Raw genomic sequence first — 17555 nt, forward strand, 5'->3', positions numbered from 1 at the left:
TTTTTTTTTGCTGTAGGGCTCATGTGCTCATATGGGTAGAGGGAGGAGAAAGCACCTGTGTAGGGGTGGTCACACCGCAAAACCCCCTCCTCCTTTCTTCTCTCAGGATTTTGGGCGTGTAAGCACACCCACCTGAGGTGTTTTTCACGCTGCCGGATGCAGAACTCTGACTGCGTGGTCGTCCACGTGGGGTCCAGCCACCTTAACCACCGCTCCACCAGTGGCCCTGTTGTCTTTTTAAACAGCTCTGGGCTGATTGTCAGATTGACAAATTGGTTCCTTCAGCATGTCGTTGCTGTGACTCGTTAAATAGCCTTCTGTTTGGACCGCACCAACTTAGACTCAGGTTGGAGGGCATTGTCCATGTACGTAAAGTCACTAAATGGGATTCATGAGAAGACTTCCTGCTTACTGTATGAAAAATCCTCACCCGTGTTGTCTGGGGCACAGATAAGCTAATCACAAGTTTTCCCTACTTTTTCCTTGGAAGAGTTGCGTAGGTTGGACGGTGGCGCAGTGGTAAATTGCAGTGCGCCGTGGGTCTGACCCCACGAGAAGGTTCTTGTTTCCCATCCGTAGACCTCCCTGGGCTCCTGGGCACACTTGCCTAAGATCCAGAGCTGACCGAGGCCAGGGGTGGATGGCGGTGTCAAGACCCTGTTGGAGGCCATGTGTGTATCTCATGCATGAAAGAAAGAAAAAAAGAAACTTTAAGAAAAAGAAGCCTGTGTGACTCACACTTTAGTCATATTTTTTCCTGGGCAGACGTTTCTTCATTTTCCAAAGGGCAATTTTACTCCTAACTTCTCTTTTATCGCAAACCTTGCAGCAACCAAGTAGCATTTTTTTTGGGGGGGGGGGAGAGATTTTCACTGTAGGGCGCGTGCACTCGCCAGACAGACAGAGAGAGACATAGAGACAGAAAGCGAGAAATCACCCCCCAGGGGGGATGGTCACGCCACAATCCCTTCTCCTCCATTCTCCTCTCGGGATCTTAAGCACGCACGCACACGCGCCCGGCGTGAGTTTTAAGCCACCGGGTCCGGGACACGAACCGCGGTCGACTACGTGGGAGTCCAGCGACATAGCCATTACGCTAACTGCTGGTTCCCCCAAGTAGCATTTTCACATGTGTTGGGATGTTCCTTTTTATTGATTGTCAAAATGGCCTCTTAAGAGACATGGCAGTAACTGTGACCTCTGTCTGTCACAGATACCGGATTACAGGAATGCAGTCATCGTGGCCAAGTCTCCAGCCTCTGCCAAGAGGTAGGTGGGATCTCCTGACCTTCCCCTGGGTCTGCGTAAGGATCGTGTCCCGCCAAGGTCCCAGGCGCTCTAATCCTTTATTTTTCTTCCACGGACTCGCATTTCAAGTCGGTTCTGCCAACTCCACTTCATAAGAAAATATTTTAGTTTCCTTTTTCCCCAAGCCCCGTCCATGATGGCCGGTCATATTTCTTGACCAAGGCCGTCGGGGCCTGGGGAGTGTCCGCCTGCTGCCTCCCTGCTCTGGGATTGGCAGCCACTGGTTAATCTTCAAGTCCCGCATCTAAAATACTTCCTCGTTGTTCACTGCCTTTTATTCAGAGAACTCCGTAATTTATTAACAGACTTGCTTCCAGCTGGGAGGCTACTTATTTGTCTGTTAAAAGGTGACATTTTTATAAAACTGAAGCACCGTGAGGTGTATAACGGGGCAGCCCCGAGAGACTCGGTGGAGCGAGTCCGTGTAGCCGACCGTGACGGGTGAGCCAGCGTCACACATGACGTGTCCTGGGTGAGAGGACTGTGTACTGATGTTTGGAGAAGCCACTCCATGTTCAGAGAGAGGAAGAACGAAGTCACATGGGAAGTCAGGCTTTTTCCTTCAACAGCCCTCTTAAAGTTATTTTCCAGTTGAATTCCTTTGCTCGCTGGATCACTGGGACCTATGGCATGAAAGTGTAAGGCCCGTCCACCCCGGCCCGAGAGCTGTTGACGTTCACGGGTGAAGGCGCGCTTACACGTGGGAAGCCATGATTTGAGAAGTGTTGCAGGCCCTGGACTGCAGTGCCAGAAGCCACGGGGCTGGCTGTGGGTTCAGGTGTGTGCACGTGTGCCCAGGGCCCTGCCACGCCAGAGGGCAGGGAAAGGATCACACAGCGCTAGACCCTGTCAGAGGTGCTTCTCTAGCTCGCCTGCTCTCTTTTTTTTAAATTTACTTTCAAAATTTCATTTTCTTGGGAACCAGCAGTTGGCGTAATGGCTATGTCGCTGGACTCCCACGTAGTCGACCGCAGTTCGTGTCCCGGACCCGGTGGCTTAAAACTCACGCCGGGCGCGTGTGCGTGCGTGCCCAAGATCCCGAGAGGAGAATGGAGGAGAAGGGATTGCGGCGTGGCCATCCCCCCTGGGGGGGTGATTTCTCGCTTTCTGTCTCTATGTCTCTCTCTGTCTGTCTGGCGAGTGCACGCGCCCTACAGTGAAAATCTCTCCAAAAAAAAAGAAAAAATTTCATTTTCTTTTATACATTCAATCACATCATTTAGCTTTACAAAGTTAATATTTTGTTTTTTTTTTGGAGAGATTTTTGCTATAGTGTGCGTGCACTCGCCAGACAGACAGAGAGAGACAGAGAGACAGAAAGCGAGAAATCACCCCCCAGGGGGGATGGTCACGCCGCAATCCCTTCTCCTCCCTTCTCCTCTCAGGATCTTGGGCACGCACGCACACGCGCCCAATGTGAATTTTAAGCCACCGGGTCCGGGATGCGAACCGCGGTCGACTACATGGGAGTCCAGCGACATAGCCATTACGCTAACTGCTGGTTCCCTACAAAGTGAATATTTCAACATGTGAACATTTCTCCCTCGTCCAGTTGATAAAACTCTAAAATATCTTCAACAGATAATACCATATTTCTCTGTCCCACTAATGCTTTGCCTCTGTATTTTTCTCCTAAATGTCCTTCCTCAGGCCCTCCTCTTCCACACACGCTCTTATACATGTGTTCTCTATCATGAATAAAAGAAATACATTTTAAATACAGACAGTAGTACAGGTAAGTTACTTGACTTACAAATGAAGAATAACTATACGTAGCTGGCCCTTACATCTGCAGATCCCATGTTCATGGATTGAGCCAACCACTAGTCAAAGAATATTAGAAACAATTGGTTGTATCTCTACTGAACATATACTGACTGTTGTTCCTTGCCATTATTCCCCAAATTATGTGGTCTAATAACTACTTACACAGCATTTGCATGGTATTAGGTGTTACAGATTAAGCATCCCTAACCCAGAATCTGAAATACTCCATAATTTGAAACTTTCTGAATACCGATATGACACCACAAGTGGGAAGTTGCCGGACCTGCTCGGCTGGACACGTTTTTCTGTGTGGGGAAGGCGGTGGATTAGAAATAAAAGCAACAACAAACACAAAGACCCACAAGTATAGCAAAGCGAGGATCTGGTGGGCCCAGCTTCTCTGATGGAGAAGTTGCCCGGAACCAGCCTCAAGTTTATTCTTTTGAAGGCAGAAAACGGAGGAGGAAGAGATGGAATGCAAAGCCAGTGGCTTTAGGTTGTAAACCGTCTGAAGACGTGGGACCGGCTGGCGCCATGTAATTTCTCTGACCCTCTCGGGGCAGAATCTGATAAGCACGTGTGGCTTCCTTTCGCCTCATGCTGCCCTATTGGGTTTTGGGTATAGCCAGCAGGAAGGTAACGGATAGCCACAGGCGGGTAGCGTTTCCGTGCGGAAATGCTCTCACAGCCATTGCTAACGAAGCTCGCAGAAGCGCATTTCTGCATGCGTCTAAAGGTCACATGTTTTCTCAGACTGGCCACTCCACAGAGAGCGGCCAGTGACATTTGCAGTCAAATGTTACAGCACAAAAATAATTACCTTCAGGCGTCGTGTGCAAGGTGTGTATGAAACATGAGTGAATTTTATGTTTAGACATGGGTCGCATCCCCAGATATCTCGTGTATGCAAGAGTTCCAAAATCTCAAGGCTAAGAAACTCCCGGTTTTAATGATTTTGGGTAAGGGATTCTCCACCTGTGTGAGTAATTTAGAGATGATTGAGCGTACGCACGGGGACTCTGGCCCAGTGCTCAAGTAGTAGGGTGCACTTTGAGATGCTGGAGCAGCACGGGAAGCTGGCCTCGACCGACCCACACACCAGACACGTCACTGTGGGTTTGTAGTCCTAGCTAACTGGGAGGCTGGGGCAGGAGGATCCTGGCATGGCGTGGCCTTGTCAAAAATACCGCTCTCTTCTCTTCTCTCATGCTCTCTTTGTTCTTATCATTTAAAACACAACAGTTAAAAGTGTATGGAAGGACATGTGTAGGTTATATGCAAATACAACGATACCACTTTACACAGGGGACATCTGCGGGTTTTGGTACGGGTGGAATGGTGTAGGGGTCCTAGAACCGGTACCCATGGGTACCAAGGGACGAGTGTACACTTAGTCTACTAAATAAAATAAGTCAATACTTGGTATAAAGCCATTATCTGTGATAAAACCATTATCTACTGTGTTCTTTTTATTTTTTTTTAATTTTTATTTTTTGGAATGGTTTTGCTATAGGGCGCATGCGCTCGCCAGACAGACAAGAGAGAGACAGAGAAATAGAAAGCCAGAAATCACCCCCCAGGGGGATGGCCACACTGCAATCCCTTCTCCTCCATTCTCCTCTCAGGATCCTGGGCACGCACGCACACGCGCCCGGCCTGAGTTTAAGCCACTGGGTCCGACCTCGTGGGAGTCCAGCGACACAGCCATTACGCTAACTGCTGGTCCCATCTGCTGTGTTCTTGGGGCTGACCTCTAAGATAGCCAGGTCGTCGCCCAGCCACGTAATTCAAGACGCTGCACTGTCTGGTCTCCTGCTGCCCACTTGATTATACTGTAGGAAACTATGGCTCATTTTGGAATGAGAACATTTCAAACAGCTTTTCCAAACATCTGTTCAAAGGCTGAGTTAATTTTATCTTTTAAATGTAATTGTCTCTGAGATACACGCTTTTAAAACTTAAGCTGAAAATCGCATAACATAAATCATTCTGAAGTGTGCCGTTCACGGGCATCTAGTGCATTCACAGCCTGGTGCAGCCACCTGCCTCTACTCCAGGTATGGGGTACTCACCCAGGAGCACCCATACCTGCCCCTCGCGATCACTGCTGTTTCCCGTCTCTCTGGATTTGCCTGTTCTGACATCGCATACAGGTGGACTCACAGAGATCGGCCCTTTGTGTCTGGATCTTTCACTTAGCATAGTGTTTTCAAGGTTGATCCGAGTGGTAGCATGTGTCAGTACTTCATTCCTTTTGATGGCTAAACAATACTAATTACATTCCTATACTACAGTTTGTGTATCCATTCCTCTGTTGATAGGCACTTGTGTTGTTTTTACCCTTTGGGCTGTTATGAGTACTGCACTGGGAACATTCACGTGTAAGTTTCTGTGTGAACGTGTGTTTTGTTCATGGATGGACTCCTAGGATTGTCGTGCTGGGTCGTGTGCAGTTCTGTTTCATGTTTTCTTAGGAACTACCAGGCTTTTCCACAATTCCTGCCCCATTTCACATTCCCACCAGCAGTGTCCGAGGGCTCCAATTTCTCCACATCCTCACCCATCTTATTTTTTGATCTTTAAAAAGTGTAACTATTCTGGGACCAGCAATTAGTGTAATGGCTAGGTCGCTGGACTCCCCTATAGTCAACCACGGTTGGAGTCCCAGACCTGGTGGCTTAAACTCAGGCCGGGTGCGTATGCGTGCGTGCTCAAGATCCCGAGAGGAGAATGGAAGAGAAGGGATGATTGCGGCGTGTCCATCTCCCTGTGGGGCAGTGTTCTCACTTTCTGTCCCTCTGTCTCTCTCTGTCTTTCTGGTGAGCGCATGAGCCCTATAGGGGGAAAAAAAAAACTCTCCCCAAAAAATAGCTATCCTATTGGATGTGAAGGAGTACCTCATTGTAGTCTGATTTGCATTTCCCTAATGATTAATGATATTGAGCATGTGAGTGTGTCTTTATGTGCTTGTTGACCATTTGTACTTGGAGGGGTACTTATACATCTTGTCTTCATTTTATAATTGGGTCGTTTGTCTTTTTGTTTAGTTGTGAGCCTGTGGATACTAGACCTTTATCAGAAAGAGGAATTGCAAACATTTCCTCCCGTTCTGTAGGTTGTCTTTTTAGTTTCTTAGTTGTATTCTTTGACACACTAAAGGTTTTGATTTTATGGAGTTCAGTTTACCTATCTTTTTGTTATTGCTGTGCTTTTCATAGCATATGTTAAGAATCCATTGCCAAATCTAAGGCCATGAAGCTTTTCCCCTAAGTTGCCTCTTAATATTGATACTTTTAGTTTCTGCAATGTATTCAGGTATTTGATCCATCCTTATTTTTGTATACAGAGTAAGGAAGAGGTCCAGCTTCATTGTTTTGCATGCAGATATCTACTTGTCCCAGTACCATTTGTTAAAAATACTATCTTTTGGGACCAGCAGTTGGCATAATGGCTGTGTCACTAGACTCCCATGAGGTCGATCACAGTTCGAGTTCTGGATTTAAAGACATAACTCAATACCGCAAAATTTCAGGAAAGGTCCATTGGTACAATAAACAAGCACATTTAAAATGCTGAGCAGTAAGCATCTTTTGCTAAGTGTCCAAATAGGTTGATTATAACCCAAACACAGAGGTTGTGGTTGGGTGGCGGTGCACCAGCACCACGAGGCCGGGCGAGAACACGGAGGACCTCTTTCTCCACAAGAGCAGCGTCCTCGGTTGCTTCGCAGCCTCTTACTGTGGTGACTGTACCTGTGGCGTTCCTCTACGCATTTGTTTAAGGCCACCTGGGTTGGACCGTGTGTAACGAGAAATCTCATGTTTTTATATGCGACTTCTCCTGGAGCTGGGCGGTTCATTCAAGCCATGTTAATTTAGTTAAAACACTCAATAGGGCCGTGAGAGAATTTAAAAAGCCGAATACAGGAATGATGCCAAGAAACTGAAGCCTACTTCTGTATACTGCACTTGAAGTTCTCAGTGCTTTGATACGAAGTTGGCAGTAACGGGACGTGAGATGAGCCTCCGAGGAGCAGCAGCGATTCTCCAATCCAGTAACGCTGAGGCAATAGGAAGTGTGCGAGGCCTACCCACCCAGGTCGGAGCCTCACGAAGTGCCCTGCAGATCGCAGTTCGACGTCCCTGTCCAGGTTAACCACGCTGCAGGTGCTCGGTGGGGCAGTCACGTGTTTCCCAGGGTCACTTGTCCGCAGAGACCGTGCCAGGCCCGCCAGCCATCTCCACTGCCTTTCAGACTCTCCGTAAGTGCGTGGCAAGGGCAGCACAGGACTGAGCAACATGTGTGCTCATCGAAGAGTGTGGCCTGATCATACAGCTGTCCCGGGGCAGCGGGGACGCAGGTGGTGGTGGTCGCAATGCAGGCAGTGGCGGGGTTACCAGGCCACAGTTGTCTTTTAAAGTTTTTGCTATGGGCATGTTCACTTTCCGGAGAGAGAGGGAGGAGAAATGAGGAAGTGCTTCCCAGGTGTCCAGCCACGCCGCAGTCCCTTCTCCGTTCTCCTCGCAGGATTTTGGGTGCTACACACATGTGCCTAGAGTGTTTTTCAAGTCACCAGGCCTGGGACTTGCACCATGCAGGTGGGTATGTGGGCTCCATCTGCCTTAACCACCATGTCGCAGCTGGCCCCACAGATGCCCCTGCTCTTGTGGCGGCTCGCGGCATCACATTATTTCTGTATATCGTGTTACAATATCCTGGTGTCACCAGTTCTAGTGAAATGCACAAACCTTAGCTTCCTGTATGTCTGCTTACTCTTCCTGTCTATATTCGTCATAAATACTTTTTTAAGGAATTACGTAATTTTATTTTATATAATTAGACCAGAGAGAGAGTGAGAAAGCAAGCCACCAGGTCCGGGACTCGAACTGTGGTCGGCCATGTGGGAGTGCCCAGCACCTTAACCACCACGCCACCTGCAGGTCCCTCATCAGAAATATTTTCCTGTGCATTCATTTTGAGCCATATCAGGCTGTTAGAATTTTTGCTTTAATGATCAAACAGTTTAGAAATTCAAGAAGGAAACAGGGCGAGCCAGTGACGTGATAAAGGTGGCTCAATCGTGCAAGGTCAGCTCACGGTCTGAATTCCAGACCCCGTACCTTGAAAAAAACGCCATGCGTGTGTGTGCGTGCCCAATTCCTGAAAGGACGGAGAAGTGGAAGAGATTGCCCAGAGACTATGCTCCATGGGGGTGCTTCCCTCCTCCCCACAGGTGCCCTTTGGTAAATTTGCAGGAAAAAAAGAAAAGGACGGTCTGTTTTTTGGTTCCCCTTCCTGATGTTCTAGAGTTCCGTTTAGTACTTTCAGTTAACATTGTTAGTTCTTCTTGCACTTTGTATCTTTATTATTTTTTTAAAATACGCCAGAGGGTGTGTGCACTTGCCAGAAGGAGACGGGAGGAGAAAGTACCTCTCCTCAGTGGGGTATGTTCACGCCACACCCCTCTCTTTCATTTCTCCATCCATTGGGATTTGGGACATGGCCATGCACTTGCGCCCCATGAGTTTTTTGAGCCACTGGGCTGGGATTCAAACCACGTGGTCAACCATGTGCGATTCAACTCCCTTAACCCTGAGGCCAAGGAGCTGACCCCTTTTTCTTGCTCTTTTTTTTTCCTTTTTTTGAGAGATTTTTGCTGTAGTATGTGTGTGCGCATGCAAGAGACAGAGAGACAGAGGGACAGAGAGAGAGAGAGAGAGAGAGAGAGAAAATGGGAAATAACCCCAGAGGGGGTGGCATGACAGCCCCTCCTCCTCTCGTCTCCTTTTGGAATTTGGGGCCTGTACGCACGTGTGCCCAGAGTGAGTTGCAAGCCACAGGTCTAGGACTGGAATTGCGGTCGCCTGTGTGGGAGTCCAGCGCCTTAACCACTAGGCCAGCTGGTGGCCCCCCTTCTCGCTCTCTTTAAATGGTAGCTCTGTGGGCAGCAGCTCCTCCTGGTTTCCTTTGACTTGATCTCGATTTCCCTTTCTTCCCTCAGGGTGATTGCTGGGTATAGGATTCTGGCCTGCAGTTCTCCTACAACACCTGAGAAGGGAGAAGTATGTCGGCACTTCCTTCTAAGCTTGGTTTCTGACGAGCTGGTTGTCACCTGACTTGTGTTTCAGGATTTTTTTTATTTCGGTCTAAAGTTTTCAAAAGTTTAATTTCATGTCTTGGCATGGAATTCTTTGGTTTTATCCTGGATTTGTTGAGCTTTGTGAATCTGTAGCTTATGTTTCTTGCTAATTCAGGAAGTTCTTAGTGAGTGTCTTTCTGGGTACTTTTCAGTCCTGCCCTCTCTCCTCCCCCTGGTGCTCCGATTACACGAATGTTAGGTTTTTACTGTGGTTCACGAGTCTCTTTGCCGCTTTTGGTTTTTATCCCCCGGTCTTTTTTCCTTCTTTGTGGTCCACATTAGATCACATCTATTGTTCTGTCTTCCAGTTCACCGCCTCCTTCCTCTGGTGCTTGCATTCTGCTGCTCAGTTTTCCAGCGAACTTGTTTTGTTTTGTTTTGTTTTTAGGGTTTTGCCATAGGGCACATGCACTTGCAGGATAGGAACAGAGACAGAGAGACAGACAGAAGGAAAGCAAGATATCGCCCTCCCAGGGATACTGGCCATGCCACAGTCCCTTTTCCTCCATTGTCCTCTCTGGATTTGGGGCACTCACACACATGTGCCCGGTGTGATTTTCAAGCCACCAGGACTGGGACTTGAACCGTGGTTGGCCATGTGGGAGTCCAACACCTTATCCACCATGCTACCTGCTAGCCCCCAACTATACTTTTTAATTTGTCTCATTTTTGTCTCTTTCTTAAGTTTTCTGTTTCTTACCAACACTTTTCCTCTCTTCGCATAGCTTTGTGGGTTTCCATTGTTTCACGCATGTTTGTGATTGCTCCTTGCAGCGTTTTTCTGATGGATCTTCTGAAATATTTGTCATACAACTCCGCTGTGTCTGTCACCCTGATTTGGGCCTCTGCTCTTTGTCTTTATTTGCTCGCGCAAAGTGTCCCAGCTCTTGGTGCAGTGAGTGACATGGTGAGAGCCTGCGTTGGGGTCCAGTGTGTGGAAGTCTAGACCTGCCGCTCCTGGTGTTGCTGGCTCCTTAGACTTTGGCCAAGGAACTGGTGGTGGCTGCGGCGGGGTGGGCAGCGGGGCTCCCCTGCCTGTCTCTGTTGGCCACCAGGTGCAAGGGGGTCTTTGCCACCTGTGGGACACAGTGAGAGGCCTGCCCCCCACACGCCCTCCACCGACGTGGAAAGGGTGTGGTCCTCCTCCCACCAGTGGTGGTGAAGGTCCTGGCCCACCTTGGTGGGGGAAAGACCTCTGTCCTGCAGAGCTGGAGCGAAGTCTCCCGCTGTCCACCGCTCTGGTGAGCAGGGCATCCCTGGCCGCCAAGCAGGGGCGAAAGTCCCCATTCCCTGCGTGGCCTTCAGGTGTGCTCTGGAGGAACACCCTGTCTTAGCGTAAGCAGAGCGCCCACCCGCTGTGATCCCCTGCCCCCACTAGAGCCGGGAGAACATGTGTTTCCCTCGCACTTCCCCACTGGGAGGCACCTGACACCCTGTCTTAGCGTAAGCAGAGCGCCCACCCGCTGTGATCCCCTGCCCCCACTAGAGCCGGGAGAACATGTGTTTCCCTCGCACTTCCCCACTGGGAGGCACCTGGGGTCCTCAGTGGACAAAGGGATGTGGGAGCCTTTTCGCTCAGCGTCCCATCATTTGTCGGCGATGTCTGTACCTGCAGTGACGTTTGTCATTCATCCGTTCAAACGGTTATTGAGAACCTGCCACCCTGGGTCTGCAGAAGCCGGGGAGCCTCCGTGTTCCCTGCGCGCTCGCCTGCTCTCAGCTAGGAGGGCAGCAGGTGAGGACGCGGCTCGAGGACCGGCTGAAGGGGCGGAGCTCTGCCAGGCCACTTCAGCCGGCGCTGCTGAATCCAGGCTGGTGGCACAGCAGTTACTCAGAGCACCTTCCACACCAGGGCTCTCGGGTGGGTGTGGGTCGGCGCTCCGTGACACTGGCAGCCCCCTGCTGGGCCTCACTGAGTTCCCGTTCCGGGAACGCCCTGGCAGCGCTGTGGGCACGGCGGGGACAGGGCAGACCCTCCTCACACACGTTGGCCTCTAGGTCCGTTGGGTGGATTGACACGGAGGGTCCTGCCCCGTTTTCCCGGCGTCCGTGGCTGAGTGCCAGAGTCACGCTGCATTCAGTGTCCAGGGTGGCGATGTGCGTGGCGAGAGGCGTCCGCGGTGTGGGCCAGAGGCCGTCCAGAGCGAGCTGCGGCTGGAGGTGCCAGGTGCGGTCACAGCGCCGGCACGTGAGGCCGGCTCCATCTCCGTCTCCCACGGCCTCGCACCGTCCCGAGCCAGGGCAGGGCTGGCGCTGCCGGCCCAGTGACGACCCGGTTTAGATGTGATCTTTTTTCTTTCTAAACGCCTTCCTCCCGAGTTTTTCATTGGACACCTAACCTTTGAAAATCGTTGTCGTTGATCTGAGAGACAGCCTGGGTAGCAGGAAGACACTGAAAACTGGGGGCCAGCAAGTGGCATGGTGGTTAAGGCACTGGACTCCCACACGGCCAACCACAGTTCGAGTCTTGGACCTGGTGGTTTGCTTTTTCACTTTCCCTTTCTCTGTCTCTGGTCAAATTTTAAAAAAGGAAAAAATGATGGTGAAAACTAGGAGTAGACACTGGTTTTCCGTTGTGGGTGAGCCAGGCTTTGTGAGAACCTTGGTCAGGGTGGTTTGCCTCAGCCTCAGTTTCCTCGTCAGTGAAACGGGCACAACAGCTGCTCTGCTTGTCTACCGAGTTTAAGAAGCACTAAAGAACATAAGGGGCCAGCAGGCGACGTGGCGGTTAAGGTGTTGGATTCCCGCATGGCTGACTGTGGTTTGAGTCCCAGACCTGGCAGCTTGAAAAACTAGAAGTAAATAAATAAAAGTTTTTTCTTTTTTTAAAGAACATATGGAAGACCTTTGCAGGCTGAGTGCCTTCGTGTGGAATGGCGAGGCCAGGCCCTTGTCCTTGGGCCCTGACATTGCTGATGTGCAGGTCCTAATGGGGAGCTGCTGTCCTGGGGCTCCTTGACCTTGAGCAGTTGTGTGGGGAAGAAAGACCCTGTGAGAGATGCTGCTTTGGTAAGGAGTGGAGGCACTGTAGCGAGGTGTCCGGGATCGCTTTCTCGGAAGGACTAGTGGACCGGGGAGAGGGAGCTGACAGTTCCACGTCTTGCCCTTTCTGGCCTATGGTATAGATTAACCTTCTTGCTTTGGGTTTTTGTTTTTTTGTTTGTTTCTTTCTGAAAGAGATTTTTGCTTTAGGGCCCGTGTGCTTGCCAGGGAGACAGAGAGACAGAAAGCGAGAAATCACTTGCTGGGGGATGGCCACACCACAGTCCCTTCTCCATTCTCCCCTAGGATTTTGGGCACGCATGCATGTGCACCTGGTCTGAGTTTTAAAGCTGTTGGGTCCAGGACTAGAACCGTGGTCGACGACGTGGGAGTCCAGTGCTGTAACTGTGACGCCATCTGCTGGTCCCTTTGGAATTCTGTGTGGGTGTATGAAACAAAATGACACACATACGGGAACTCTTCCGAGTCCTTATGGCACTGGGTGGGAGTGCAGTGTATCTGAGTTATACAGAGTATCCAGAAGCTAACGTTAGTGTGCAGGTAAGGATTTCATTTGTCTTGAAAGTATTGCATGTTGTGAAGGTTAGAATCACTGAAAGGCTTATTCTAGGCTTTGGCAGAGCTCTGTGGAGCCTGCGTTCCAGGGGTGTCCTTGGAGCATAGCCAGTCATCAGTTCTGGGGCCACAGTTTTGTTTGCGAAGCTGATGGTGAGTTTGAAGACGGTGCTATGTGAGAACTGGTGATGACTCTGCCGTTGTACCAGAAAGTTCTCCTCCGAGCACGTCTTTAAAATGATTTTTAATTTCATCTAAGGGCAGATTTAAAGTCACATGAATGTAAAGTCAAAAAGTTTAGGGTATTTACCAATTTTTATTACAGTATGTTCTCTGTTTATTATTCTCTTTATTTCCCTGAACACAGAGATTTTCTCTCTCTCACGCTCCCCCGATTTTCTGTGTCTGTCTATGCTGGACAGTCCTGCTCCCGTGAAGACTTCCTGTCTTTTCCTTGAAAGTCTAAGCTAGGTTCCACGTAGACATGAGCAGACCAGTAGTGTCTGTGTTTCAGACTGATCCTTTAACCCCCCAGGGGCGCTAGCTACATATGCGGTGCTAATAATGTGCCTTCTACTGAGAGAGGTGAGGTATGACTTCATAAAAAAGCGTCTTGAAAAAAATGATTTAAGCAAGTGATTTCTTGGGACCTGCAGATGGTGTAATGGTTACATTGCTGGACTCCCACGTAGTTGACTGTGGTTCGAGTCCTGGACCCGGTGGCTTAAAACTCACACTGGGTACGTGTGTGTGTCTGTGTGTGCGTGTGCGTGTGCCTGAGAGGAGATCCTGAGAGGAGAAGGAATTGCAGCACGGCCATCCCCGGGGGGTGAGTTCTCACTTTCTGTCTTTCTGGCAAGCGCACATGCCTTATAGCAAAAATCTCTCAAAAAAAAAAAAAGATTGCTTGAAATGATTCCTAACACTGGACAGAGCTCCCCACTCATAGAGTGCATATGGAGGGTCTCCTGACGGCTCACGAGCGCCTGCAGACTATAAGCTAGATACCGTTTGGTACTTCCCAGCGCCTTGTGCTCCGGCTGTCGTTTAAATGCCTCGGCTGTGTCTAGTGTGCTGAGTCCTGGAGGGGCTCAGTACAGTCTTTCATTGCTTTAGCCATTCTCATGAGCTGATCGCTTAGATTAGAACTGACTTTGGGGCGAGCAGGTGGTGTGAAGGTTAAGGTGCTGGATTCCCACATGGCTCACTGTGGTTTGAGTCCTGGACCTGGCAGCTTGAAAAATCACACCAGGCATGTGCGTGTGTGCGCGTGCCCAAAATCCCAAGAGGAGAATGGAGGAGAAGGGATTGTGGTGTGGCCATCCACCCCGGGGGGATGATTTCTCACTTTCCCTCTCTCTCTGGCAAGTGTATATGCCCTATGTTAAAAACCATATATCAATAAATAAAGTTTTTGGTGTTGAATTTGCTTTGGGGAAACCGAGACCAGGAGAGCCGTGGTTCATTCGGCACTCGGCCGCTCACTGTGATCAGGACTGAGGGCAGAGGAGAGCGGGCCTCCGTGTGGGCCCTCAGGAGTCTGGGCCGGTGGGAGGTGCAGATGCCACATGACCAGGGACTGAGGAGGAGGACGCAGGACACACGTGAGGGAATGATTCTTTTTTTTTGGAGAGATTTTCGCTATAGGGCACGTGCGCTCACCAGACAGAGAGAGACAGACAGAAAGCGAGAAATCACTCCTCAGGGGGGATGGTCACGCCGCAATCCCTTCTCCTCCATTCTCCTCTCGGGATCTTGGGCCCGCACGCACACACCCGGCGTGAGTTCTAAGCCACCGGGTCCGGAACGCGAACCGTGGTCGACTACGTGGGAGTCCAGTGACATAGCCATTACGCTAACTGCTTTACCAATTTTTATTACAGTATGTTCTCTGTTTATTATTCTCTTTATTTCCCTGAACACAGAGATTTTCTCTCTCTCACGCTCCCCCGATTTTCTGTGTCTGGCTATGCTGGACAGTCCTGCTCCCGTGAAGACTTCCTGTCTTTTCCTTGAAAGTCTAAGCTAGGTTCCACGTAGACATGAGCAGACCAGTAGTGTCTGTGTTTCAGACTGATCCTTTAACCCCCCAGGGGCGCTAGCTACATATGCGGTGCTAATAATGTGCCTTCTACTGAGAGAGGTGAGGTATGACTTCATAAAAAAGCGTCTTGAAAAAAATGATTTAAGCAAGTGATTTCTTGGGACCTGCAGATGGTGTAATGGTTACATTGCTGGACTCCCACGTAGTTGACTGTGGTTCGAGTCCTGGACCCGGTGGCTTAAAACTCACACTGGGTACGTGTGTGTGTCTGTGTGTGCGTGTGCGTGTGCCTGAGAGGAGATCCTGAGAGGAGAAGGAATTGCAGCACGGCCATCCCCGGGGGGTGAGTTCTCACTTTCTGTCTTTCTGGCAAGCGCACATGCCTTATAGCAAAAATCTCTCAAAAAAAAAAAAAAGATTGCTTGAAATGATTCCTAACACTGGACAGAGCTCCCCACTCATAGAGTGCATATGGAGGGTCTCCTGACGGCTCACGAGCGCCTGCAGACTATAAGCTAGATACCGTTTGGTACTTCCCAGCGCCTTGTGCTCCGGCTGTCGTTTAAATGCCTCGGCTGTGTCTGGTGTGCTGAGTCCTGGAGGGGCTCAGTACAGTCTTTCATTGCTTTAGCCATTCTCATGAGCTGATCGCTTAGATTAGAACTGACTTTGGGGCGAGCAGGTGGTGTGAAGGTTAAGGTGCTGGATTCCCACATGGCTCACTGTGGTTTGAGTCCTGGACCTGGCAGCTTGAAAAATCACACCAGGCATGTGCGTGTGTGCGCGTGCCCAAAATCCCAAGAGGAGAATGGAGGAGAAGGGATTGTGGTGTGGCCATCCACCCCGGGGGGATGATTTCTCACTTTCCCTCTCTCTCTGGCAAGTGTATATGCCCTATGTTAAAAACCATATATCAATAAATAAAGTTTTTGGTGTTGAATTTGCTTTGGGGAAACCGAGACCAGGAGAGCCGTGGTTCATTCGGCACTCGGCCGCTCACTGTGATCAGGACTGAGGGCAGAGGAGAGCGGGCCTCCGTGTGGGCCCTCAGGAGTCTGGGCCGGTGGGAGGTGCAGATGCCACATGACCAGGGACTGAGGAGGAGGACGCAGGACACACGTGAGGGAATGATTCTTTTTTTTTGGAGAGATTTTCGCTATAGGGCACGTGCGCTCACCAGACAGAGAGAGACAGACAGAAAGCGAGAAATCACTCCTCAGGGGGGATGGTCACGCCGCAATCCCTTCTCCTCCATTCTCCTCTCGGGATCTTGGGCACGCACGCACACACCCGGCGTGAGTTCTAAGCCACCGGGTCCGGGACGCGAACCGTGGTCGACTACGTGGGAGTCCAGTGACATAGCCATTACGCTAACTGCTGATTCATGAGGGGACGATTCTTTAAGAGAAAGCTGGAGCAGTTTCATGATGATAAAGGGGTTCATTCTTTTTTTAAAAAAAATTATTGATTTGTTTTTATTATTGGTATTATTTTAAATTTGCTATAGGTGCTCACTAGAGAGAGACAGACAGAAAGAGGGAGCGAAAGTGAGAAAGCAAACTGATAGGTTCGGGATGCAAACTGTGGTTGGCCATGTGGGAGTCCAGAGCCTTAACCACCATGCCACCTGCTGGCCCCATAAGGCAGACTGTTAGACAGACTAGGTTTTGAACCATGTAACAAGTCTCAAATTTAAAACTCCTGAAATCACACAGAAGATGCTCTCTGACCACACTGGGGTAAGGAATAACCCCTCAGCAGCAGCGTCCTGGTCTCTGAGCCCCGCCTGCCTGGTGTGCCGCCTGACTCTGCCACTCACAGGCTGAGGCCGCCTCGGGGCCCGGGCGTGCTCCCCAGCCTGCCCTAAGAGCTGAGCGAGGTGGTGTGCACCACAGTCTCAGCCACTCAGGAGGCTGGGGCTGAAGGAGAGGGAAGAAATTGTTTCTAAGAATAAGGGAGGGATCTGGGAAGTACGTTGCCAATGAAGAACTGAGGTGAGGGGTCTTCTGTATGTCGGTAAGGAAGTACACCCCGTGCTGAAAGACATGTGAGCGGGTAGCTGCCAGAGGAGGGCGGGGGCTGGGCAGGAGGGAGCTGTACTTTTGTCCTGGGGGGTGGGAGTGAATGTTGAGCAGGGAAGGTCTGTCATGGGGTCTGGCTTCGTTTGGTTTCCCAGCCTTTTCCTGCACTCGCCATCTCTCCCAGATGGAGGGATTCGCCCAGCCACACCCACCCAGGGTGGTCTTTGAAGGACTCGGCCTCCATGTCTGGACGCACTGCCCTGATGTGTAAGCCTCGGTGTGTGTCCGTTTTCTGTCCGTGCCTCCTCACTGGGTCTAACCCCCGTCTCAGAAGCTTGAGAAACCTGCTGGGCCTGTGCGCACGTGCGTCCCTAATCCGACAGCATGGAGAAATGGAGTTAAGGGGACTGTGGTGTGATCGTGTCCCACTGGGGCGCTTTCTCCCTCTCTGTCCCTGTCTCCCTCTGACAAATGCATACAACCCCCAGCAAGAACAAAAATAGATAAAATACAACCGTCTTGGGAAATCCTTGAATACTTAGTAAGTACTTAGCACATGTGGGGTTAGTGTGGTTGAGGGGCTGGGCTCCCACCTGGCTGGCTGTGATTTAAGTCCTAGACCTAGCGGCTTGAAAATCACACCAGGTGCTATACGTGCGTGCCCAAAATCCCAAGAGGAGAAGGGAGGAGAAGGGATTGCAGTGTGGCCATGCCCCTG

At 50.3% G+C, this 17555-nt stretch overlaps 1 protein-coding gene across 1 annotated transcript in view; it reads left to right on the plus strand.

Moving 5' to 3' along the window:
• LOC102470017 (phosphoribosyl pyrophosphate synthase-associated protein 2) overlaps window positions 1-17555 on the plus strand; it is a 59778-nt gene that overhangs the window by 27033 nt on the left and 15190 nt on the right. The window contains exon 8 of the mRNA XM_027773709.1: window positions 1214-1269. Coding sequence (XP_027629510.1) covers window positions 1214-1269 — 56 coding nt within the window. The remainder of the gene's footprint in view (window positions 1-1213; window positions 1270-17555) is intronic.

Source organism: Tupaia chinensis, unplaced genomic scaffold, assembly GCF_000334495.1.
Source record: "Tupaia chinensis unplaced genomic scaffold, TupChi_1.0 Scaffold000365_1, whole genome shotgun sequence".
Classification (NCBI taxonomy): Eukaryota; Metazoa; Chordata; class Mammalia; order Scandentia; family Tupaiidae; genus Tupaia; species Tupaia belangeri.